The sequence below is a fragment of the Coturnix japonica genome, chromosome 21 (genome assembly GCF_054131305.1).
Source record: "Coturnix japonica strain WE chromosome 21, WE-NBRP24, whole genome shotgun sequence".
NCBI lineage: Eukaryota > Metazoa > Chordata > Aves > Galliformes > Phasianidae > Coturnix > Coturnix japonica.
Window position 1 is genome coordinate 10,354,337 of NC_140683.1, and position 25,545 is coordinate 10,379,881.

At 49.0% G+C, this 25,545-nt stretch overlaps 1 protein-coding gene across 6 annotated transcripts in view; it reads right to left on the reverse strand.

Moving 5' to 3' along the window:
- Positions 1-2,133: 2,133 nt before the first annotated feature.
- Positions 2,134-25,545, reverse strand: part of NSMF (NMDA receptor synaptonuclear signaling and neuronal migration factor) — a 32,073-nt gene continuing 8,661 nt past the window's right edge. For 2 of the 6 annotated variants that reach the window (XM_085521526.1, XM_015878670.3), the window contains 13 exons: positions 22,416-22,895; positions 21,212-21,287; positions 19,718-19,786; positions 16,470-16,522; positions 14,331-14,420; positions 12,543-12,664; positions 12,350-12,433; positions 11,772-11,805; positions 11,155-11,225; positions 10,147-10,226; positions 8,756-8,858; positions 8,370-8,445; positions 2,134-7,328 (listed from right to left, as the gene is read on the reverse strand). In XM_085521526.1, the coding sequence (XP_085377652.1) occupies positions 7,231-7,328; positions 8,370-8,445; positions 8,756-8,858; positions 10,147-10,226; positions 11,155-11,225; positions 11,772-11,805; positions 12,350-12,433; positions 12,543-12,664; positions 14,331-14,420; positions 16,470-16,522; positions 19,718-19,786; positions 21,212-21,287; positions 22,416-22,848 (1,389 nt within the window). In that variant the 5' untranslated portion in view covers positions 22,849-22,895 and the 3' untranslated portion in view covers positions 2,134-7,230. The remainder of the gene's footprint in view (positions 7,329-8,369; positions 8,446-8,755; positions 8,859-10,146; positions 10,227-11,154; positions 11,226-11,771; positions 11,806-12,349; positions 12,434-12,542; positions 12,665-14,330; positions 14,421-16,469; positions 16,523-19,717; positions 19,787-21,211; positions 21,288-22,415; positions 22,896-25,545) is intronic. The other 4 variants (XM_085521527.1, XM_015878672.3, XM_085521525.1 and 1 more) reach the window with 3 other exon arrangements.

Sequence of the window (25,545 nt, forward strand, 5' to 3'; positions counted from 1 at the left end):
TGGAGGTGCAGCAGAACAGACTGAGGGGTTGTTCCAGGAGCACGGAGATGTGGCACTGCGGGATGTGGCTGTTGGGCAGGTGCAGGAGTGCAGGAAAACAATTCTCGTGCTGTTTCACTGCTCTGCCATCCCTGCTCCTCTCAAAGGCATTGAGCAGAGCATCGCCGGCGCTGTGCTTCCAGACAGCGCCTGTTATCAGCTGCCTCCACGTTTCATTGGGAAGTCCGTGCAGGCAGGAAGCAATCAGGAGCTCAGGGCTTTCCATGCCTCAGATAACAGTGTTTGTGTGCTGCAATCCCCAGCCTGCGGGGCACGGAGGGGATCGGCACGCGGTGACGTGAACAACCTTTGCCCAGCACCGCTCGGTCCCGGCCCGCTCGGGTGTTATGGAGCCGCACCCCGGCACGGCACGGAGCTTCACCCTGCAGATACAGCCCTGCTTACTGGAAGGAGCTGCATCCTGCTGATAAGGCTCCTTACCTTTGCACTACTGAGCCAAAACGGAGCCATTTACACACCTCCAGCCGTACCTGGAAGCGAGCGGCTGCTGGAACTTTATTGCCGACATTGCTATTGTGCTTTAAAGGGTACAACGTCCACCTCCGCTGCGTGTGCAAGCCCGACTCGATGGAAGGGAGCAGCTCTTTGCAGTTAAGCTTTAATAACACAAGGCCTGTTTAAAGTTTGCACACTCGGTGCCGTCCTGCACCGCAGCCCTCACTGAGTCCCACGGCAGAGCCCAGGGCTGGGCACCAGGACAGGGCAGCGGGCGGTGACGTTTCCCCGCCTGGGGTGACTCATGGCTCAGGCACTCACAGAGCCAACAATGTGCCTTTGTGCTGCTGGATCGCAGTGGATTTCTCTTTCGTGGTCTTGTCTCGTTGGGTTTTCAGCCCGTGTAAAGCCCACAAATCCTGTAATAATGAATCCCACGGTTGGTCTGCACCTGGTACAAAGGAAGCGTCTCCCTTTGGACCGAAGCTGACATCTGGTGGTTTTGCTGCGTCCCTTCCTGCCTTGATGGAAAAAATGCAGCCATTATTCAGTTCCTCCCCTGCCAGCCCGGACTGTGGGGCCTTCTATCGTAGTTCCCATCAACTGCCTTTGTTCCAGCCGAGCCTGAAACAGCGTGAGGGACTGGAAAGTGAAACTTGGCCAACTATTGAACGCCCTGGAGCTGATCCCCATCGCTGCATTTACACCCATGGGTTCCACCAGAGCAGCAGCTGAGCGCTCTTACTAAGAGGCTCCCGGGGATCCCATTCAGCTCTTGTATCCTGGCACCAAAACAAACACTCAGTGACAAAACCCAGGTGTGCCAATGGCAGGGGATGGGAGCGGGACTGTGTGATGGCAAAGTGCCACCGTGCAGCAGGGCACGAGCTTATGGCAGCACAGCAGCACAACAGCCTGGCTGTGTAGGGATGCAATGCGTGTACAACACGTCAGTGCCAGCCCACACCCAGCAGCTGGCACTGATAGGATGAATGGGGACAAGCCCAGGTGCAGCCAGGTGTGGAGGGAGCAGGGAGGGAGCTGGGCCAGCAGGACTCAGCCGTGCATGACTTTCCCCTCCTTGCTCTTTGTTATGGGGCAGTGTGAACATCCACCTGCTCTGCCCTGGGCTTGTCCCCACGTCACCTGCGTGAGGAGACCGGGAAGAAGGTGAGAGATAAAAATAACCCTTTGTATCTGGGCTCCTGCAATGCACTTTGCACCCCACAGCACTGAGTTGAAAACAGAGCAGTATGGAGGTTAGGGAGAGCTCATAGCTGGATGCTCAGCCCACAGCTGCTCCCTTCGAGTCATTCAGTGGCTGATGGGAACTTGATGTCTTCAGTCCACCCAGGTCTTCACTCTGCCCCCACTGCAGGATCTACCCCCCTCCCCCCAGTGTCCTTCCTTTAAATCACCAACAGCTTTTTCTTTTCTCCCCCTGCTGCTCCCCAGGGCACAGTGCTCAGCACAGCTCTCTGCTCTTTACTTTTCTGCTGCCATTGAGAAGTGCCTGGCGCCGGTTCCTCCCTCCCTGCTGGCACAGCACTCACTTTTGCCAAGTGGCATTTCCTGGGCTTGTGAACTCAGCCGGAGAGCAACAAAAGATAAGAAAAAAAAGAGAGAGAGAAAACCTGCTTTCCCAGAAATGTCTCTTTTTATTAAATCACATCTTAAAACCTAGAAACATCCACGTCATTGAAACCTGCTTATCATACACAAAGCAGCAGATAGGCTTAGAGGAACGCTCCGGGCAGCAGCGGGTTCTGCATGGCACAGGGCTGCCCCTAACACAGAGCCAGCCCACAGCCCGGCTGTGCTTACAGCTTCCTTCCTCCCCAAGGAGCAGCCTGCTGGTGTGGGGCCCGCTGAGCTCAGAGGAGACAAGCTCCGTATTCCAGACTCCTTTCAAACAGCTTTTGTCTGCAGCCAGCACAGCCCTCCATCCCAGATGCTTCTCCTGGGGCTGATGCCTCCAACTCCAACCAGCTGAGCAAAGGAGCTGGAAATGGGACCTGCCGTCTGAGCTCTGCAGAAATAGTTGAGATATTAAAAGCATGCTGACCTCCCAAGGCCTGCAAGCACGGTTTTTGCTGTGGCTGTTGCTTGGCATTGCAACTGAAGTCGCCCAGTTCCAGGAATAGTGTTGTTAAAGAACAACAGGAAGCACACAGTGGAAAATCTGCGGCCCCTTCGTGCTCACTCAGGTCCAATTCCAGTGCATTTCCCTGCAATGTTGCACACAGCTCACTTGGTTCCTTCAGTCCTCTGCAGCTCAGCACCCAATAAAAGGTCTCATTTGGTGAGCAGTGTCAGGGGGAGCCCAGGGAGCAGCATCGCCATGCAGAGCACCTCACCCTGCTGTGTGTCTGAGATGGTTTTAAAAGCCAGGACAAGGATTCCTGCGCTGTGCTCAAATTCCCAGCTCTGCACCAGCAGGACTTTTGAGTGGAGACCCCAAAATCCAACAGCCCCTCACTTGAAGCCTTTTGAATACCACCTGTGTGCTCATGTGCTGTCCTGAGCCAGGGGCCAGCACGGAGCCAGCAACACATCCCCATCCAACAGCCACAGCCCTCTCAGCACCGCTGCAGTGCCATTCCCCAGTAAGGGCCATCCCTGCATACAGCTCATCACATCCACACAGCCATGGGAAGCAGATGAGTGTCAGACACACTAAAAGCAATGACAGCAGGGGCAGGGGAGGTGCTGTGCTGGCAGCTTATTGCTGTATGCATTCAGTGACCCACACCATGGGCTATGCTGTTAGAAGGGGTACACACACAGCTCTGCTGGCTGGGAACACAGCTGGGGCCACTACTGCTGCCATAACCATCAGCTGGTCTGGATGCACAGAGCACAGTGCCCATTAAGTGAGCACTGCTGCCTGGCCATCACTACCTCACACAGCCCTGGATGCTTCCTATATGTCCTTATGTATTAAGGATGCACTAAAATGGAAAAAAATGCAGCTTAGCTTCTCTTCAGGGGGGATTCTTCATGTTAAATATCCATATTTTATAACTTGCAGGCTTTCCATCTTGATGGGGAGCGCATAGGACAGAATTTACCTCTGAATGAAAGCAGCTGCCAGCTCCTGTTGCCCTGCTGTCCTACTGCCCTGCTGACTGCACTGCACAATTACCCCGGATAACAGCAATCACTGTCAGGTTCACAGCCATTAAACCACCCGTGTGCTCACTCAACTCCAATAAACATAGTTAGCAGGAGGCTGATTTCTCATCAAACCATAACAGTTTCCAGTTGACTTTGGCTTGCATTTCCATGCCTGAGAAATAAAATACTGTCCTGTGAAAGACACAGAAGGCCGCAGATGTTCCAACTGGTGGGATCACAAACAACCTTATATTTATAGATGGCTTGGAAGATAGGATTGGCGCTCCATGTCCCCAGGGAGGGTATCTGTGTGTCACCTGCCGGGAAGGTCTGCCTGCATCACCAGTTCCAGGGAACACCAGGAAAGCCAACACAGAGTGACTCAGCTCAGCGTGTGGCTGCAGATCTGCTTCCTGCTGCTGGCAGTGGGGCTGCATGGCACAACCCGGCACATCCTCTGCTGCATGGCAACCCGCACCAGTTGCCACAGGCACAGGAAGGATTATTTTCCAATTACAGTCACATATGGCATCCTGAACCGAAGCACTGTAGGTAAGGTATGTATGTGCCACTCCTAAACTGGGTTGTGGTGAGTCGAATGTTTATGCAGACAGAGCAGACCGAGTCTGCTGTGCAACTCCCAGCAGGGCCTGGGTTCAGGATGGCACCTGCAGCTCTCCCTGTGCCAGGGCTGCTGGACATCAGTGCCTTCTGCCCTTCTGACCACCCCACTTGTGCTGCCTGGAGGTGACTGAGCAGCCTTTGCAGCCACCCTGGGAACAGGAACTCACAGCCACAGCTCACACACAGCAGTGTCCCAAAGCAGCAGCAGCTATTTGCAGAGCGGATGTGTGCCAAGAGCTGGAGATGCAAACACAGCACGGACAATGATGTTTCTCACCCTATTCTCTGCTGAGTTCTCCTTTCCCCAGCAGCCGACTACAAAATTCAAGAGGTTAAAAGGGGAAGAATTCCTTTTTTCCTACCTAAAAACACTTCACTGACACTATTTGCACAGAAAACATCAGCGCCCCGTCGTCTCCCCAGTCACAGCTTTGAGAGCACTTCATCTCTCGAGCCCAAGGAATGCTACAACAGAAATAAAACACTCACGTCACAAACATCACAAACTGTGTTGGTTGATTATTGATCTTTGGAAAAGAGAGGAACGTGTTTTGCTGTCTGTCATTGCACCGCACTACAGTCAGTTGCACCAGCAGAGCAGCACGCTCTGCTCCAACACACATCTTCCTACAGAGGTTATGCATGAAACACCTTTCTACTTCGCAACCCGAGTTCCACAAGTGGTCAATGCTAATAGATACACAATAGTTGTACAGACAAATCACTAAGTGGATACATAAATGGGCCCTTTCCCAGATACAGAAGGTTTTCAATAGTTCCACAATGCTACATCCATGCTACCAAGTTCACCAAATTGGGACTTTAGAAAAGAAAGAGGAAGAACAAGTTGTCTGTCTGCTGTTAGGAGCGTAACCATAGGAGGTAAAAGGGTCACAAAGGGAGAGTTTTGTGTCAGCATTTTAATCCTGCCATGACCACACTCTAAATAACACATGGCTTTGCTTTCTGAACCTGTGGCTCCCACCTCTCACAAGCACCACGCTAAGTAACGGATGGTTGGCATCCATGTGGGTTTTGCTTTTAGATCTGGCATCATCTGCCAAATATTGCAGCCTGTCCCCTTCACTGCAGGTCTGGAAACACAGCCAGGTCAGGGGCTGGAGCCCAGCAGGCAGAGAAGCAGCTCCAAGCTGTTGGGTTCAATGCATTGCCTTCATGGCTCCAACCTCCCCCTCTCTCCACCTATTCCTCTCTTTACTTACTATATGTACAGTCTTTCTTCAGAAGCTTTGCTATGAAACTGCTGTAAATGTACAGGGGTCAGCAGTTCCAGGCAGCAGCCAGCCCCCAGGATCACAGCACACACGTCACAGAGGGAAGGAGGACTCTACAGATCAGCACAACTACTGCTTTTTGCAAGTATTTAAAACACGGTTTGTACACATAGTTGCCATCACATCACAATCGGACAATTTAGGTCCCGGGAAATCAGGAAAACAATCCCCGTTCACCTCTGGTACATTTTACTCATGTAAGAAATGGAGTGCATCGCCTCCCAGAAGAGCCGGTGACCTGCACGGACTGCAAGTGGCATCAATTTGTCCTTTGTAGAGCTGCAGATGGACAAAACCAAACCAAAGCCCTCCCAAAATCGGTCCCTGTGCTGAAGGAACAAAAAGTAGATCTATTCCAAAACACAGCCTCAAAGACCAAATACAAATCCAGGCTCTCAAACCACAGCTGCTGCAACAGAGCCCCATGTTTGCTTTGTCCTGCACAGGACGGGATGTGAGCAGCTCTGCCCAACAAACAGGTCTTTCTAGCACTGGAAAAGAAGGGATCTACATACAAATAACTCGCAATCAAGTGAACGGAGGGAAGATTCAACCTCATGCTCCAAACCTGTGCTGGACTCTTGAGGAGGGATTCTGATGCTCTGAACCCAGCCCAGAAAGAGAACTCACCTCTCAACACATCGCAAAACACTGGCATGAACAATTGCCATGGCTATTAATGTCTCATTCATTTTCATATCATAGTGAACCTGGCCGAGGCCTCCCAGCCAGGTGCTGCATTTCTAACCTAAAATATTTCAGCAAAACTAAAGTCACATAGTTTTGCAAGCAGCAAAATAGTAACAAAGTTGTGTCTAATTGGAGGAGAAATATACATTCGTGAGAGCACATACAACTTGTGCAACACAGCTACTCTGAAAGTAATGAACCAAACCAGGTTAGTCAATGCGGCAGACATGCAGGGTCTGCCAGGTTACGTTAAAACCAAGTTTGCTGGTGATTAAATACGTCTACAGAAGATATATTACCATTCTGAATATATTTTCAAGCAGACCAAAAATACCTCATCTATTGGTTACTGGTGTGTTATTTTTAACTAATTAAATACCAGGAGGGGGTTTCACCCTCCTCTCTATAAAAATTGCACTTATTCTCTATTAAACCAAACAGAAAGTTAGACTTCAATTCTATGTTCCAGTATATTCACATTGAAACTGGATCGTCTTGATGTAAGCCTGCAGGAGTGGGTGTAGCAGTCCTTGCTCTCCAAGATCCCCAGGCACAGAAGGTCCCGTGAGTACAAAACCCTCCTTTCCTTTTCCTCTGTGCTCCGGTCACTTCTTCATTGTAGTGCATGGGTAATTGATTTATTTATTTATTTAGTAAGAAAACCTGAGCTTTTGTAAGTCTTTAAAAGGACCTGGAATCAAATCTGGCCCATTCTGACCCAAAACAGCTCAGTTCTGCAAGGAACTCCATCCTGTCCTCACTTCACACGACTCCTCCTGAGACACCACGGCTCTGACCCGAGGCAGGCGAGGTGCCAAACCCCTTCCCCTCCAGTCTCTCTTGACCCAGGAGACTTTCTTCCCGATCCACTTCCGAGGGCTCCTTCTTCCCTCCCTTTAGCACTGCAGCCTCCTGTAGGGCTCCCTGTGCCAATAAAAGAGTCTCTCTGCAATAGGCATGACTTCTTGGACACTGGTGATCAACAACTTCTTGCAAAGCGTTCTCCAGATCATAAAATGTCATCGTAATCCAATAGTTTTGAGTGCTGGCGGGTCTTCCAGAGGCGGTAAAGGCGGAAGTCAAAGTAAGTCTCAATCATTTGCTTACCTGGAGATGAAGCAGAGGGGCTGGGTTACACTGCAGCACGACAGAGAAATGAGACAGACCAAAAGCTAAACAAACTAGCACACCCATATAGATGGGGACATGGGAGAACCTGCCTGTGTGCCCCAATTGGAGGACACTGACATGTCAACTCACTATAGAAACTGGGGTCAATCAATGAAATAATTAACATGAAAAGCTTGAAACAAAAATGTTGGGTTTAGGGGGGAAAATGAATGTTACAGGCTGTCCCTGTCCTGCAGAGCTCAACAATAGGCTCAGCAGGATGCACTGATGTCAGTTCTGCACCTTGGACTGGAGGTGGGCTCTGGTGATGCAGGCTGAGCAGATCCTGCACTCAGAACCACCACTGGAAAACATGAGGCACAAACAACCCCGGCTCGGGGCTCAAGGAAGAGATTTTCGCTTTTGAGGCCTGATGCAGATTAGTTTCAGATGACTCTGAGAAGGATTAGAGGGGTTACGTTCTTAGTGCGTCCCAGACTGATCAACAGGATAAATTCAGACACAGCCCTCAGCCCAGCCCCCTGGATCATCAGCTGCTCAAATGCACGCACACAGTTTGCTGCTTTGCCTGCTGGGCTATATAGAAACATAGGAATTTCCCTACAAGTTGCTTCTTGATACACAAGTACAGGCATGTTTGCTTGGGTTCCATGCAACCAAACCATGGCAGGACACACAGGGAATGCTGCACAGCACTGATGTGCTCAGCTCCTGCACATTCCTACTGGGGTAAGAGGGAGTTAAGAATAATCCAGCAGTGTCAATGCCAGCTGTAAGCAGCACAGGAAGGACTCAACAGCTTACAGCCCAGTGCTGTGCGCCTTCATCTGCCAAAAGAAGGAAGTACTGGGGGGTAGGCAGAGATAAATTAATGAGGGCAACTTCAGAATGGCAGCTGTGAAACTGCAACCCAAAAAAGCATGCACAAAAGAACAGGAAACAAATCCATACTGCCTTGAAATGTCTTGAGATATGGGGTGGGGGAAGATATGGTTCTTTGCACAGAGTAGAAATTACCTTGAGCTGAAAGTTCAAGTGGAGACTCAAAGGCAACCCTATAAGGATTCATTAAGTTTTTCAGATTCTGAAATAGCTGAAAGAAAAACATAGAGGAGTTAGGAGCTGAAAACAAAGATGAACTGTAGGACAGCCAGAATTGCTCATCCTTCACCCCCACCTCTAGAAAGCAATCAACTACGCGTCCATTAAATAAAACATCCAGTTCAGCAGTAAGTAGCTCAAATGCTTTGACTGACTGCTCTCCTAGAGGCTTCAGCACCCGTCCCTTCCCTTCTCCTTCTACACAGCAGGAGAGGATCTGGCAGCACAGTGGGTCTGCTGCCTCCCTGGGCTTGGTGCTACTCAGCATTCATTCCCAGAGAGGCAACCCACGAAGCTCTTACCTTCTCCCCATTGGGGTTTCCAAGAACATAGCAGCCCATGATGTGAATGATATTTGGTTCAGGGTTGATTTTACTCATCAGACGGCTCAACCTCTTCCAGAAGCTGGAAGAAATGAAAGAGACAGTTTAGAAATTGGTTTCCTCGGGTAGATATGTGAGCACACAGCTCAGGAGAGGCCTGAGGCTCAGCCTGAGCAGCAAACTGCCTGGGAAGAGATGGAGGGTCTTAGACAAAGAAGGAAGCATGGGCAAAGCCTGCTTCTCAACCCCAAGCCATGTGGTAGGGAAGGAGGAGCTGCACAATGAGACAAGGGAGCTCCAAGGTAAAGAAATGGGAGCCAAACCCACCAGGAATGTTTTTGAACCCACTTTTCTCACTACTCACAAGCTGTGCTTGAGGGATGTGAGCGACAGAGACCCTCCTTGCACAGGGATTAGAGCACAGGTGGACTCTAAAGCCCATCAGCTCCTCTGTGACAGCTGTGATGTTTGTTTGCAATATAAGCTATGCTAAGGACTGCCTCCCAGGCACACACAGGTGGGATGGAGACATTCACTTCCAAGCATCTTTCAGCTGCATGCCCACAGCTTTTCTGGAGGTCCCTGAATTACCAAAGTCAGATCTGCTGTGCCTCCAATGCATTCAGAAGCATGCGTGCACGTGCCTTTTATTGATGGCGTTTGTGCCAGAGCATGAGAACACTGAACAGATGTTGATTTTAATACTCAGCTCTCATGCCAACAATATTTTGCGTAGGAACAGGTTGGTATATAAGCTCTCCCCCACAACGAAGCACTGTTAGACAAATTACACTTGAGCCAGCACAAGGAAGCAGGCAGTAAACCAGGCAAAGCTTAACTCTCTGCAAGGAGAAGCAAAATTGCCTCAGCAATGTGCTGGACTTTGAGCAGGCTTTGCAGAGACAAATTCCATTTCCCCCTGCATTTAGAAGGGCAGTTATCAGAGACAGCTGTGGGGGAATAGCTTGGATTTCTGCCACTAGTCACCTGCTATGAAAAGCTACCTCAGCTCCTTCCAAGCCCCAGAGGCACGAGGTGCATGTTCTGGTTTCTAGTCAGCACAGCCTTTGTTAAGGGAGGAAATGCCTTTTTCTTTTCTGATAATCTCTAGTCCAGAGATGAACCAAACAGCAGATAAGAGCATAAATCTTCTGCTGACCTGACCCGAAGCTGCACCAGCCCTGGGCTGAGCTTGGTTCTGTCATCTTTCCAACTCCTCCTCAAGGAGTTGTAAGCTGCTATTTAATTCCTTCCCCAGGCTAAACCATCCCAGCAACCTCTGCCTCTCCTTCCAGACCACGTGCTACAAACACAGAGCAAACAGGGCAGAAAAACACTACATAATTCCAGAACATAACACAGACACTTACAGGATCATATCTTCCTCCTTCTCCACTTTGGCAAAAGTGGCAACTTTGTTCTTTAACAAATATAAGTGACCTGGACCCCCCTGCAAAAGAGAGAGACGGGCAGATGTAAAACACCTGCAGGAGCAGACCCTGGAGACCTTCCTTGTTCAGCACAGCCATACCCAGCAGTGCCACAAGGGAGCAGGATGGACACAGCAGGTTGGCACAGCAGGAGAAGCAGGCAAGATGTCAGTGCACAAGAGCCGGTATTTGGCAATAGCAAGCATAAAAAGATTGAATACAACATCAGGAACATTAAGAGTCGCAGTCTCTGGGTCAGTGGGCTGCAAATGCTGCTACCTTGCAGCACAAGGCACCTGCCATCGAATCATACAACCCTTAGAGCTGGAAGGGACTTTTAAAGGTCATCTAGTGCAACTCCCCTGTAATAGGAAGTTTATGTTAGGCTCGCCTCCTCACTTCTCCTTCTAAGGTTCCCTGCTCAGCTGCTGGGGGAGCCCAGGAAAAGAGACTCGGGAAGGAAACCCCCCCTCACCCCGAGCCCCAGACACAGCAGCGCCTGAATCTACCCCAGCGCTGCTCCCTCTGCCTGCAGCTCCAGCCCTCTGCGGGCACTGCAGGCTGTGCCATCTGCTGGTCGGATCCGAACCATCCTCCACTTGTCAGCGTCCCACTGAAGCTAAGCTTCCATCGATCCTATCAGACACACACCTTCCTTTCTCCAAAAAACTCCTTCTGGGGGTATCGCCGATGCCGGTTTGCTTAGGTTGCCTTGAAAGCAGCTGGGAAGGAACCCAGCTCTGGAGCTGGCTGCACTAAGTCAAATGTTATCCACTGCTGTCACAGCAACTTGTGACAACTCACAGTCTGGGCAAAGGAGAACTGAAAGCTGTATGCATTTACTCGAATAGAACCTAGCACTAGAATACTGGTTCCTCCATGCACTTTACCCTATAGAAAAAGAGGAATCTGCCACAAACCACTCCCTCTCTTACCAACTTTCATTACCTGGCAAAATATCAGCATCTTCCAGATCCTGCAGCCCTTCCGATAAACGTTCAGCTTCTTCTCTATTTCCTCTGGAAAACAAAACATTAAGGGAAGATGAGCCATGGAGGAAGTGAAAAATGAACCTTGCAGAATCATTCTTTTTCTTCTCAGTAGAGTTCAGCCTTGAAGGCCAGGCTCTAAAAGATGCTCAGCGTGCATTTTCAATAATGGCAGAGCAAATCCTGACCTTTAATGCTGTGGCAAATGAGAAACCACAGCCCATCAAAAGGCAGGCAAGGTACAGAACAGCACCAGCTACTGCTCCCTACTGACTACAGTGCTGTACCAGACCCAGCTGTCCTGAGCTCACCTAAAAGGGTACCTCACTGCAGCATCTTTGCTGCCCCGTGCTTCAAGCTTCTCCTTCATAATCAGTGACCTTAGCACACAAGACTGCCTACAGAAGTGAAGCTTTACTATGGCAGCAAATGCAATAGCACCACACTGAGTGCCAGGTGTCATTAAGGTGATAAAAACACCTTTGTACGTGATAGCTGAGGTGCAGGGCAAAGTGACTTAACATACTGATCAGATACGTTTGCAGCAGGCAGGAGTTAAGAAATAACACAGCATACCTAGGATGTCATCAAAGGTGGCGTGTTCATGGTCCTGGAAAGCAAAAAGAAGCAGATGTATCAAGGTTTGCTGCACTGCACCAGCTTCCATTGGAGGCCAACTTCATCTAAAGACTTGGAGCTGAAACCCACAGACCAGCCCAAAGCATACACCAGACACTGTTATCAATGAATATTTGCCTCTTGGCCCATGTTGTGCATCCAACTGATGGTATTACACACATCAAAGCTGGCAAACAAATGGCCAGTAGAAACAGAAGTCTAGAGCGTGGCAACATGAAGTTCTGTTCAGGTCTGCCTCAGCTTCAGTTGCTCACCTTCCCCCACTGCCTGGCTGTGCCTTCATTGTCTGGTATCCCACATATGCAGCTTTCACCCCATCTTGCTCTTTCACTTAGACCTGAGCCCCCCAAAAGCTGTGCTAAACCCCAGACCTGGGCCCAGCACACACCCAGCCCTTTCTTATCAGCTTTTCTAAGTCACAATCGTGTTTCAGAATCACTGTAACAGGAACAAAGAAAATCAATGTGTGGAATCAGCTTCCACCTTCCTGGGCAGAGCAGAAGCGATGTACTCACATAGAGAATGGGGATGATGGAGGGATCGTCCCTGCGGATAATCGTTGGGACATACTCAGCTTTGGGCACCTTGGAAGAAATGAGCTGTAAAGAAAACAAGCATCTCATTCACCCTGAAGATCCTAAACTTAGCAGCTGTCAGAAGACAGACGGGGCCTGAACAGATAAAGGAGGCTGGCTTAGAAACACTCACCATTATTTTTGGTGGAATAAAGTCTTCTCCATCACACGCCATGGCTTCAAGCTCCTTTTCAGCTTCCCAGTTCAAGTCAAAGTCACCATCCAAAGTGCCACAGGAATCCTGAAGGTCATGGCCTGTCAGAACACAGCGTGCATCACAAGGGCAGAACAGCTTGCCTTCTCTCAGCCCTGTCTGGCAGCTACCTCGCAAGAAGCACAAGCCATGAGACTTGTGCCCTCCTTCCTTCCAACACAGTGGCAGACGCTGCACATCGGGGCTGGCATCTCCAAACAGACAAAGTCTCTTGACAAACAACAAGTGTGCACAGAGTCGGATACCACACATCACATAACATTTCATCACTCTCACAGTCACCGAGCTTAAGCTTTCAAATGCTAATTCACAACAGTCACTCTGTCACTTCAGAAACGGGGAAGGAGATGCAATGCAGACAGACTCTCTACACTTGAACATTGCCAAGCTGATGAGCAAAAGTCCAAAGACTCCACAGCTGGTCTCCTTGTAATAATGACTGGTCTGACTATGTTTTCTCAGTGCTTATACAGAAACTCTGCCTTGTTAGTCAAATTGATCCTGGCAGAGAATCCCAGAGCGCGAGGACAGCTGTAACAAACACAATGGTGTTTCCACAGTATACTTGAATTTGCTCTCCAAATTCACCTTACCTGTTGGCCTTCAATGCCTCTTGGGGAAAAAAAACATCTGGAAGGAATATAATTGACCATTAAATGTTAAAATAAAGACGGTTCCCTTAAGCCAGGGAGTGAGGAAAGAGAACAGAGGTGCCTCCGCTTGTATCTTTTGGGATGTCATTAGACAGTGCTGGAGCACCAAACACAGCTGTGTGAACCACGTCTTCTCCATTCGCTTCTGAGTTAGCTGAGGGAGCAGGGAAGAATCAGACTGCAAAGGAACCATCGGGTCATGTTTTGAACCTGGCCTTTTGTACATCTCCCCCTGCAACCTGGCACGGTGTGATCTCCAACCAGCAGGGCTGGACCTCACGCTTACCTGAGAGGTCAGTCGATTTCAGTAATGAGGTTTATGTAATAAATACAACCCATGTCAGCATGGGCAAACTCACAACCATTAAGTCCCTCGCCTGCAGGGTTTCAAATGAAAATTGGGTGAAACAGCCATTCTCTTTTCAAAACAAAACGGCAATGGGAAGATGCTGGCATCTCCTTCTGTGAGTTATCACCACAGCACCTGGGTCCCCACAAGCAGAACACTGTAGCATTACTGAGGATTTCCAGAGGAATCCCTGGCAGCCCAAAGACCAGATCGCCCCAAGCTGTATCTGTGCAGCCTGCACAAATAGGAAAGCAAAGTTACGGTTCATGGAGCGCTGCAGCTGTGCTCCAAATTGTTCTAGGCTACAGGAGAGCTCAGAAGAGGCTCTTGCACAGGGAACCGGGAAGGTTTGCCCCTCTATGGTGAATGCAACCTTGGACCGGTGTGCTTCCAGGTAGGGTGTTGCCCCCAAGCAAACAAGGGATGGTGGGAACAGAGAGCCATAAGAGAGCTGTACCACTGCGTGTCCTTTGGCTGCTGCACAAAAACGTGAGGTTAGGTGTGCTTGTGCTCTACCTGTAAATATAGGTACACACAGATGACCAGGTGCATATACCCAGAGTATTGTCTGCTCAGATCTCACGACACTATAAGGATAACAAACGGGACAAAAGGGAACAGAGAAGTTACTCCAGTGGGACTCCAGTCAACACCTCAGCTGGAGGGTTTGGCCACAGGAGGAAGCTCAAAGGACTCAGAACTCACTTTCTCGAGAGTCATGGAAGGAATCAGCTTTGATGGGAGTCGGGTCACTCCAGGACCTGCTGAAGCTCCTCTCACGCCGTTCGGCAAATGCTAGGATAAAACCAAAGCACGACATTAACAGACTCCACAGCCACCTCGGTTGCTGCCAGCAAAACAAAACATCCAGTAGATTTCCATCAATGCTACACATCATGATCTCCCCTGTGCTTGTTCCTCCACTTGCCAAACACGAGTCCTCTCCACACAGCAAACAAGGGTCTGTCTTCCAGATGGCAGGCAGCACAAGTGCCCACTTTCTGAGCCGAGCCATTGCAGGACACATAACACAGGAAAAGGGGGACACTTGACAGTTGCTCCCTAAACATGAACAGCTCCAACCTCAATTTCATCAGGGCAATTCCAATATCCCAGTGCAAATGCTCTGACTCAAAAGCCTTCACAAAAAGGTGCGCACACAACAGCTAATGATGCTTGTAACCAGAAGGAGGCAGCTGTCCAGTCATTTCTCCCTGCTCAAGTTTTAGGATGTTCTCTTCTTGTTCTGTTCCATCAGAGAAGGGGCCTTTAGAAAGCTCGTGCTTTCCAAATTTTCTAACACAAGAAGAAATAGTTCAGTTTTCGTTCCCCTGCTGTGGTCTGAGCATTTTTCACCCCTCTTTTTTTTTAAACATATATATATATATATAATGTATATACATTTCATTTTTTCCTTCTCCAAGGGCCATTTGTCGTGGCATTTCCCAAGCAGAACGCAGGGAGCCTGGCCCAGCTGAGCGCCCTGCAGGCAGATTTCTGAGAATCACCAACCATAAAGTCTAACTTTGGAAATTCCCCATTACATCCGCATTAACAGCCACTTAGGGCCACTAATGCCTATTTCTGGTAGCAGACAGATCAATCTCGATGAAGCATATATCTAGCAACAGCATTTCACATCAGCAACACAGGAAATCAGGGCAAGAGAAGAGCTGAGAAGGAACCCATCCCCTGCTGCAGCGTGTCCAAGAGTGAGGGTCCAGGGAAACAAACCACATGGGAAGTTCTTCAGGTGATTTCCATCCTCAGCTTTCATTTAAAACAACACATGTAGCTATTGAGCACGTGGAGAAAGCTTTGAAAACATGACCCGAGAGTTACCAAGGCAGAGAGGCATGCCTGAACTTACAGACAGCTCTGGGTGGAGGTGAGCCCTCTGCATTTCAGGCAGTGCTAACTCAGATGCCAATAAAGACACTTTAAAAGGCGATGCTGTTTGCTGTCTACTTCCCACAGCATATCAGAATGGAGAGGATATTCAACACAAATACAGCCCAGCAACACTTGCTGTGGGCAATCTGTACATGACACCTGGCTAGGAGGTGGCAAGAATAAGCTGTTTTCTCTTCCAGAACAACTCTCAGCTCTCAGGGTCTGGCTGCACCACCCTCAGCCCATTCCACAGCTATGAGAGAGCTGTCCCAGCCAAGTTACGGAGAAGCACTGCCTTCCTTGTGGAAAGGGAGCTGCTGTTTCCCAGGCCCAAGAGGTGATTTCTTCCCAAGTAAGGCACAACGCTCCCTTTATTTACCCCTTGCTCCAATCTCTTTCCTGTTCTTTCTCTCTGCAACCTTCCTTTCAGATCCCACTGGGCACCTCTCCCCTGGCCCTGCTGTGGGGAAGATATGGTGGGACAGGGGAGGAGAAAAGAGAAAGCCTCTGGTCCACATGGCACACACAGCACCAGCTCCCTCCAGGGAACTGCAGCAGGTCCACACCTTCAGTCAGAAGCCAGGCAGCTCATTCTGCTTGACTTTCAGTTCTGGGTGTCCTCACTGCTACATCGGAGATCACCAAATACCATGCAGACGTGGGGCAAGGATGCTGCAGCTCTTCCACACCTCATACAAGGGATGCAAATCTCCCACGGCCAATGCAGAAGGTCTCTGGAAACAGCTTAAAGGCTGCTTGTAGATATCCGTGTGTCTTGGAGACTTGCAACAACCTGGCCTTCTCTTCACAAGTTAAAATGGCATCAGCAGGTCAAATCCTTCCTCCAGCCCAACATTAGCTTCTTTCTACAGGCATCAGTGCACAACTTGGGCTCCCTGTAAACCACCAGCACAAACCCCAACTCCTCACAGCCACGTCTTACACACTTACTTTGTGCTTTAACCCTTCGGCTCCCCACCATGCGGAGGTGCTTCCGAAAATTCCTGTAAGAAAAGTCAAATAAAACCTCTGAGAAAAGGTGGGACAAAGTGGGCCCAGGGGGACTGAAACAGCTGGGAAGGAAAAAAATGGAAGACAGACAGTGCATTTTCTTCAGGGCATTCCAACATTGGAGAGCAGGAACCCAGCCTGCATCTGCTCAGGGTTATGTTTGTCAAGCACATGGTTGGTGTTTCTGAACCTCCTGGACCAGCGATATGAGGTTATATCTGGCTGTCCCATCCTCGTGGGCTTTGTGCCCACTCTCCTGTGCATAAGGCACCTGTTGTGCAGCACCAGCCGCAGCCCATGCTACCAACACTCCTGGTTAGCAGCAGGAGCTGCTCCCAACTCTCTTTTCTTTCACATGTGCTCCAGAAGGAAGGTGAGGTGCCCTGGGCTTCACCCTGCTATGCACATGCACACTCAGCTCGTGGCTGTCCTCATTCTCAAACACATTCAGAGCGGCTGCTAAAATTCCAGCAGCACCTTGAGCCACCACTCAGCCCATACTGCCCTCCAGAGCAAAATGCTGGGAAATACTTTTTCAGCTTCTTCCTTCTTGGAAGCACTGTTCAGCATGGCTGACTACCCTCACTGGCAGCACAGAGAGCTCTCTATGCTTTCCTTCCCAGCACCACAGGCACATGTCAGCAGGGCTGCAGAGTTCTCAGCTCCAGAGGAAAGCCCACCCAAGGGCTCAGGGACACACAGCTGAGCCCTACAGTCTGCATAAAGCAGAACATCCTGGCAACTCCTGAGAGCATGAGGCAAAGGGGCTCCTTCAGCCTCCTTAGAGCAAGGGACCTGCTTCCCTTGGTTTCTCATCACTCACCTAGACAGCAACTGAACAGGACAGGAACCAAACAGGACAGCAGAAAAGACAAAGGGGATGAGCAGCAGGTGGACTAGCAAGGAAAGGCTCATTCCTCCACGAACTCTGTTTAGGTGAGGTGATGTCAGCCTGCATTGCAGCCCCCACAGCCCCAGGAGATGGCCGTGACCCACGTACCTGCAGCCTGCGTGGAGCAGGGGTTGCTAGATTCCTTCTGCCCCTCCAATGTACACCACAGACATCACACAACAGAGACTATTGTTGGTGAAAGAGGTGAAATGACAAGTTGTCTGGAGCACACACCAGTTAGTAGAATGAGTAAGGACATGGTACAACACCATGCAGACACTTCAACAAACCGGCTGGACCAGAAGACACATTCAACACCGACACTGCGGCATTCAGAGCAAGGCAGACACATCTACTCTGGTTCAGAAAGTTCAATGCAAGTGCATGTTTTGTGAGAGGAAGAGCCCACGCCATGGTCTGCACTGCCCCTTCCTTGGCTCCAAATCCCATCCAGAACCCATCAGAATCCAAACTTGGAAACTCAAGAAGGAAGACCTTAACAGCTCTGTATGCAAAGCCTTCAGCAGTGCACAGTAACTGATCGCCAGGGCTGTTTTACAGCACGTTAGATTCAAATCAAATACAACCTTTTAAGGGAACCAGGGATGTTCTTTAAACCAACAGGTGGTAAATCATCAGAATGAAGTCATCGTGGGCCACTGCAAAACTAAGCTTACACCAGACACCAAGCACTGAAGTTAAAAGCCAAAGCCACCTTTACAGCCTTCAGGGCTTTTGCCATTTTGAAATCCATTTTCTGGTTAAATGCTCCATTCTCCCCTCCAGAGAGAAGCTGCTTCTGGACTGGGGATCAGTCTGCCATCAAATAGTGCTGCTCTCAGCTACCCAGACAGCTTGTCCTTTCCCATTAGTGGGGGCTGAAGACGGCTCTCTGGATACCTCCTCTAAAAACAGCTGTGAGCAAATGCAAGGAGAATTCAGAGCTAACCTCTACATCAATTGTTTAGAGAATGGGACAAAGGACCTTTTTCTCTCTCCGCTCTTCTAGTCAAAACACTTTGGAAAAGAGATTATTATGCAATAACCACTGACCTTCCAAAACACCTGAGTCTGCAAAGGGCTGCACAGCAAGCACCTGAAACCAGGATGGTGCTGGGATCCTACTCTCTCCTCAGTGCTACCTGCCAGGCAATCCTTACACACCAGAGTCTGCTGGCACAGCCCAGCCAAAAACACACATCAGCTTCATCAGCACTGCAGTCCCTCTTCCTCCCTACCATAAGAGCACTGCAGACAGTGCTGCTGTACGATCCTTCCTGGGTGCCTCAGGAGCTGCCTATCACTGCAGGTTGGTGTGACACCCACAGTGCTGATGGCTCTGTACCACCAAGGTGCACAGCTCCCACTCCTGCACCCTCCAGCTGTGTGAGCAAGTCATTATCTGACAGAGGCAAATCTCTGTCTAATGAATTCTGAGAAATCTCTTTCCTTTTAAAGATACACCGTCTGTTTATTTAGCACATCTTCAGTTTGGATTTGCATTTGCCCTCATAATTGATGGGGAAAATATATATACATATATTTTCCTGGCAATTTCCCCATTGTGAAAATCTGATGTTTTTCTCCCACTTTGTTTTGAACAGTGCTGAAGTAATCAAGGCAGTTTTTAGCCAGTGACACAAATGCTGTGTTATCCTTCCTCGCAGGCTGCCAAAACACACAGCTCCTGGCCATGCTTCAAATAACAGAGCTGTTCTGATTACCACAATGACCAAGTGATGCGCCCTGCGAACCAGCAGAGGGAAACCAGGGCTCTTTGTTAATAACAGGGCAAGGAACCAATCTTCTTTGCTCTCCTTTCTGCCCTTCAAAACATTAACATAAAGAAACCAACAAACAAAAGTGAAAACAGGTTTCTGGACAACAGATATCCTTGTTTTCCCTGTGACTCACATTTTGGAGGCACGTAGGTAACAATAGCACATAAAGCCACTGTTCAGGTATTCAGCTGACCTCAAAGAACTTCCAGATACTTAGGAAAGGGCTGGGGGAGCTGCATTCTCACTTCTCAGCCTGAGACACAGGACCCCCATGTTCTATCGTGAAGCTTAAAACCAAACTTGACAGTGTTCCTTTAAGAAGACAGAGATGAGCTGCCTCGAGTCCTGTAGCATCATTCACCTCCATATCTCCATCACAGGCACTGCCAGTGTCCCTACCAACAGCAACACAGACAGGGACGACCACGTTCAACGTCATCAAGCGTCACTAATGACACTGTGAGGGCCCATGCAACACCAGGCACGGTCACAGCTGCAGGAGAAAAGGGCCCTACCTCTGTATAACAGCTGCAGAATCATTCTCTCGTTTCCGTCTCTTCCTTTCTGCGTAGCCCCTGAATGCCCTGGGAAACCATTTTAAGCCATTAACCAACTCCACAGCTTTGAACTGGAGAGGACATGAGACGCAGACAGGAAAGCTCTCACCAGACAACAGAAAGACACTAGGCTGCCCGAGGGAGACAGCTGGGCCCTGCAGGACTGTGTGTGAGTCAAGGGCTGGCTAACAGTCACCAAACCAAAGGTCCTCACTCTTTAGAGTAGATGGCTCCTAAAGAAAGCATAGGATTGGCCACAGAGAATAGGGGCTGACAGCTGTGATCCCTGCTGTGGAGGAATGGACCTAGGAGACTGCAGACACAAAGCCTCTGTGCACCAGATTCAAGAGGGACAAAAGCTTGCCAGCCTCCATCCTGAAGGTGAGGATGGCTGTGATGTGATCCATACAGGCACAGCAGGTGCAGCCATGTAACCTCTTCTCAGCTGACCAACAGTCCTAACACAGGGAAAGCATGAATGAATATGCCGGACAGGAGAGGAGAGGACAGTTTATCCCATACAACAACAGACAAAGAAATGAAAAATAGGAGATCATACTTACGAGATGCTAGAGATTCCAGGAGATGCAAAGAAAAAGAGAAAGAAGGAGAATTTGTTAATGCTCAGCCCTGTGCAGCATCCCGAGGGGCTCCTCACTCCAGAAGGACGGATATTTCTTGTTAGATGGAAGGAAATCGCTTTTTAAGTTAATTCTCAGTGGTCAAACTCCAGCTTGACCGAGCTAAAACCTCCAAGGCAGTATCATCACAGACCAAAAGACCGTGCAGGTGTGGTGCCCTCCCAGATCTGTTCCCCAGGATGGGCTGCACTTCCAGCTGTGCTGGGGTATGTAAGGAGTGAAAGAGCATGAAGTTAAGCTCCTTCTTTAAGAAGGACAAGAAGGTGACAAGGCCAGAGAAAAGCTTCAGAAAGCAGAACAGCAACTCATCTCCCTCACTGCCTGCCTCTCCTTCTCAGCCAGGTAGGAAATACCTGAAGCCTGGAAGATTTCATTTCATTTTTTCCTCTTCAAATGACCAGAAAAAAACCTTAAGCTGTAGGGCTACATCTCCTAATAGAGATACATCCTCTGGGGTGATGGACATGGGGCAGGACTGGATTAATATTCCCTCAGAGCAGTGGCTGCAGCAGATGTGGTGGTGGAAGGTCTCAGCTTCACAGCACCCCTGCTCTGCAGAGACAGTCAGGGACGGCGACACAGAGAAAATAAGGGAAGCAGAGAAGAATCACATAGAACTTAGACAAGGGGGAATAGTAGGAAAGAGAAATAATGAGCGCAAAAAAGAATGAATGAGACACAAAGAACCCTCTCCCCCGAGCTGCAGTGTCAAATACATGATTTAATTTGCTCTGTGCTCTCAGGTATAGTTTGGAGTGGGCCACAAACTTGGAGATAACACAACCAAACTTAAGGCAGCGGTTTCACTTACGCTTGCATAGTTGTAGTAGCAGTTTGAAAACTGAAGAGGTTCTCTTTCGGGAACCAGGTTCGTATGGGGACATCGTCTGGAAGAGAGAGAGCAAAAGCTGAGAATCCAGCAGGCAGAGCCACAATGCAGACAGCAAGACTTCACTTAGCACTTCTCTTCAGCACCCTGCCCTATATTAAATAAGACAGTCTCATCCTCTCACTTCATATGCATGCTACCACCAAGTGTTTTGTAAATGGTACTAAGCCTGTCTGTCACGCTGCTAAAGAAGAATGAAAGCTCTCTCCTAAGCACAAAGGCTACAATAATCCAGGAATTACATAAGAGACATTTGAACAAGAGGGGAAAAAAAAAAAATAAAAATCAGGAGGAAAACAACATTTTCCACTCAAAGCATTTTCCAGCCTCTGCCTTTTCCTCAGTAGCATTAACCTGAAATGTCCCATTCATGCAGCTCAGGCAGAAATTGGAGGTATATTAAAATCCACCACCACCAGATGTGTGAGATCCTGCAGGGTGGGATCCCCAGGCTTTGGGGCTACTTGACTCTTCATCTTGCTTTACTCTGAATTGAGGCTCCCTTGCTTAACACCTTGCTAATCAGGTGTCTGGATGCACACCCTCCAGCTTTAAGACCATTATGAAGCACAGCACCTTAAGTCATTGGCATTCTGGCTAAAAAAAAGCTGGATGCAAGTGGGGGCCTTTCTTTGAAATGGGACTCCATAGAAATTACACAGAATGCTGTAACACACACCCCTCCTCAGCAGACAGTTCAGTTCATATCGAGGTTTGTATAAAGGCACCCTAAGGAAATAAATCTTTTAAGCATTCAGGAATGCTAAATACTTGTGATGAAATTCCCCTCCCTGCTTTCCTCCTAAGAAACACAGCTAAGCAATGTAAAACGGCTCCGAACATGAATGATTTATTTGCTCAAGGTCTCGAACCCACTGAAGTGGTGGAGGAGGTGAAGTGGTGTAAATTCTGACTTAGCCAACAGTTCTGCACGGAGTTCTCAGGAAGCGCTCAGCCCAAAGCACTGATGATCTCTTATTAGATGCTGGAGTTCTTAAGCCACAAGCTTTGATTCAAAGCAGAGCTTCTGAAGAACGGTGTTAGGCATCATAAACTCAGCATCAAGTTCCATATTAAATTAAGCCAAATCTGTTATTTGCTAATATTTATGGCATGACTTACTTACCAGACACTCGATCGACACTATACATCCTCTCCAGCTTTTTTCTGTGCCATCCAGTCTCTCCGGATTGATGTGGCTCGAGGTCAAAGGAGTGATGGGAAGGAGCAGCCAGCCGGGTGCAGTTCGGGCACTCCTTGGAGCCCTGCCGGCTGCCAGGCCAGCCCTTGCAATGCCTGCTGACACCATGAGAGCCACCAGCACCGTGCACAGGGTGGCCGTGGTGGCATTCCTCTTGGGCAGCCCCTTTCATCACCACCAGTTCCATACTCTCATTCTCGTGGTCTGACAGCATCGGCCTCTCACCAGAGATGGTGTAGACTCGTGGCTTCGGTCCCTCACTTGGCATCTTCTCAGTCTGCTCCTCAGAAAAGCTCCTCTCAAACTTGCCATCGGAGATGACGGAGAGCCTGCGCTTGTTCTGTGCTGCCTGCTGCATCTCGGGGGAGTCCTCCTGCCCGATGTAGGAGTCTGCTAACAGGTGATCTGAAACAAATCGCACACTTTACTGCTTAAAACCAAAGAGCCAAAACATTCGGGAGGCTCTTTGTTACTGCTACACAGATACAGGAGACTTGCCCCCAAAAGAGCCTTCTACAGCAGGTGCCCCAAACTGGTACCTCCAGTGCCCAAATGTGTGCCCAGACCTCCAGAACTGGTGCTAAAATGAGAGATACTCCTCACACTTATCCAATACTTTAACTCATAGTGTGACAGGACCCTGTGCAGCTCCGCACTGACTGCTTCAGGGGGGTTCCCACTCAAGGGCTACTGAGCTGGGAAGGACTTGCAGGACAAGGAACAGCACCAACTTCTGCACGAAGTCACAAATGCTGAATGCTCTCCATGCACCAATTTATTGTTGGTTTTTATATTAACTAAAACCAGCAAACCAACGGGTCATTATTTTTTTTCCCCTAATTTTCTGCTAATTGCTTTGAAATGAAAGCAATGCCAAAAGACTTCAGCCAACAGCTGTGGCCTCACTCCCATTAACTCCTCTCAGCAGCCTCACCGTACACAGACATCAATGGCACTGCACGCAGGGGCTGTCCAGAAGGAAAATGCTCCTTTTGTAGGATAGCGAGATCCAAAGGAGAGAGGCCCATGAGTGCAACTATATTTGGAGCCCACACACCAGATCGAGTGCCAGGAAATCTCAGCATTTCCATGGCAATTCCATGCATGAACCCAACAGCAGCTCCCACTCACCTGCTAATCCTATTTTCAAGTGGCTGCTAATTACCTCTTACACTTCCCTTCAGATGGGAAGCAGCTCAGGGGCTGCTAAAAAGGCTCAGCAGGGAATGCATTATGCATGTGACTACTGCCCCAGAAAAAAACAAAATCATCAGTGTCCAGCACAGACAGCAATGTTACAAACAGATGGAAAACAACCCTTTTACTTCATGAGACATTTAATGACCATCCTTCCTCTAGCTACTGACCTGGAAGGAATGGGCAGCAACCTGAGCTTTGGCTGCCTTGTACCTGGCCATGGGAAGATGAAGGAGGAGGAGACAACCTCCAGACCTGTCACTGCTGCCACATTCTGCTCCCTATAAAGCGCTCTTGTGCTGCTCAGACAGGAGCTCTCCCAAGGTGAGGATGTAGCTTTCAAATGTGAAGCCCAGGCTGGGTTGTGCCCACATCACCAAGGTCCTCTCCCGCTGCTCCATCTGCAGCTGAGACTGAGCTGAATTTAGCTGGTACCAGCAGTGTGTCACACTTATCTCATTTTTCTGCTTGAGATACAGCTTCCTCCACTGCCACAGGGAGATATGCACATCTCCAGCCACTCTGCTCAGAAGTGACTGTCAGGACACTTCGGGCTGACACAACTCAGCTCTGTCTCACTTGTTTCCCAGCAAAGTCTTACAGTCTCCAGATACAGCAACTGGCAGCTGTGTGGGTTGCTGCTTCAGCTGACTAGAAGAAGCCTTGGGGAGCCCTAAAGGAAGATCTGTGCCCCTTGATCCCATAACCCCGCTGCTATCTTCCCAGATCTCACACGGAGTCCCAACAGTGTGCCTAAGTTAGTGAGGGGCAGTGCACCTCATTGATACCACACAACTACATGAAAGGCAGGCAGTCTGGCGGTGGTCTCCTCACCCATTTCTCTGGGCACAAGAAGGAGGAGAAGATGCACTAAAGAAGGCACAGCTTGGGAAAACACCAGCATCTCTTTGGGATACGCCAAGATCTCTGCTGGATAACAGAGCCAGGGACAGCAATTTTTAATTAAAAATTGTTAATTAATTTGTAATGGGCAGCTCGAGGTGTTCACCTCATCTCATCAAACCTACTGATCTGTGCAGGCATCGTGACGCTACAGATTTCTTACTGCATCACATAACAGTGGCTGACAGCTGCCTCCATTCCTCCTGAAACAAATACTTCTATGGAGGATGTACAGCAACATGGGAGCAAAGACATGGGCTTATGCACTTCACATGTAACCATAACTGTATGCTTCAAAAAAAATAAAGAAATAATGAAGTGTTTGAGTTCTGAGCTCTGGATCCAAAGGCAAATAGTATTGTAAAAAGTCTGAGCCCTGAAGTCTTCTATTCAGGTTCCTGCACCCCCGTCACAGAGGGAACAAAGTGCCCAGAGTGCAGCAGCTCTGAAAATGCTGACGATTGCCAGCGCAGACAGATCGATTCCAATCTCAGTTTCGTAAGCACTGAGACCTGCCTGGGCTCCATAAAATCTACTGACACATCAAAGGGATATGGCAGGTTCTGAGTAAGAGTCAACTTCTTACAGACATCACAGCAGCTTTACAGTTCTTGACTGGGTGCACCTGGAAGAATCCATATCCATGGTGCATTTAGTTCCTGATCATTAGGCACTTAATTACAATACATTCCTGTGCATTCAGCAACTATCTCCAGTGCATTCTCTAACACAGGTAACTAATTGCTAATGGGTTCTGCACCTCTTGCAGCATTTCTAGTGAAGAGGTAACACAGTGGGATAAGGCTCAGCTGAGTGATGCCCATTTATGACAGTAGGGATCACCAAACTCATGTCTGATGCAGACTGCCTTGTAGCCCCATAGGATGAGAAGTTTATAAATCAAGGCAGAATTACAGCCATACGGCTTTTAAAAAAGACCTGAATTTATTACTGC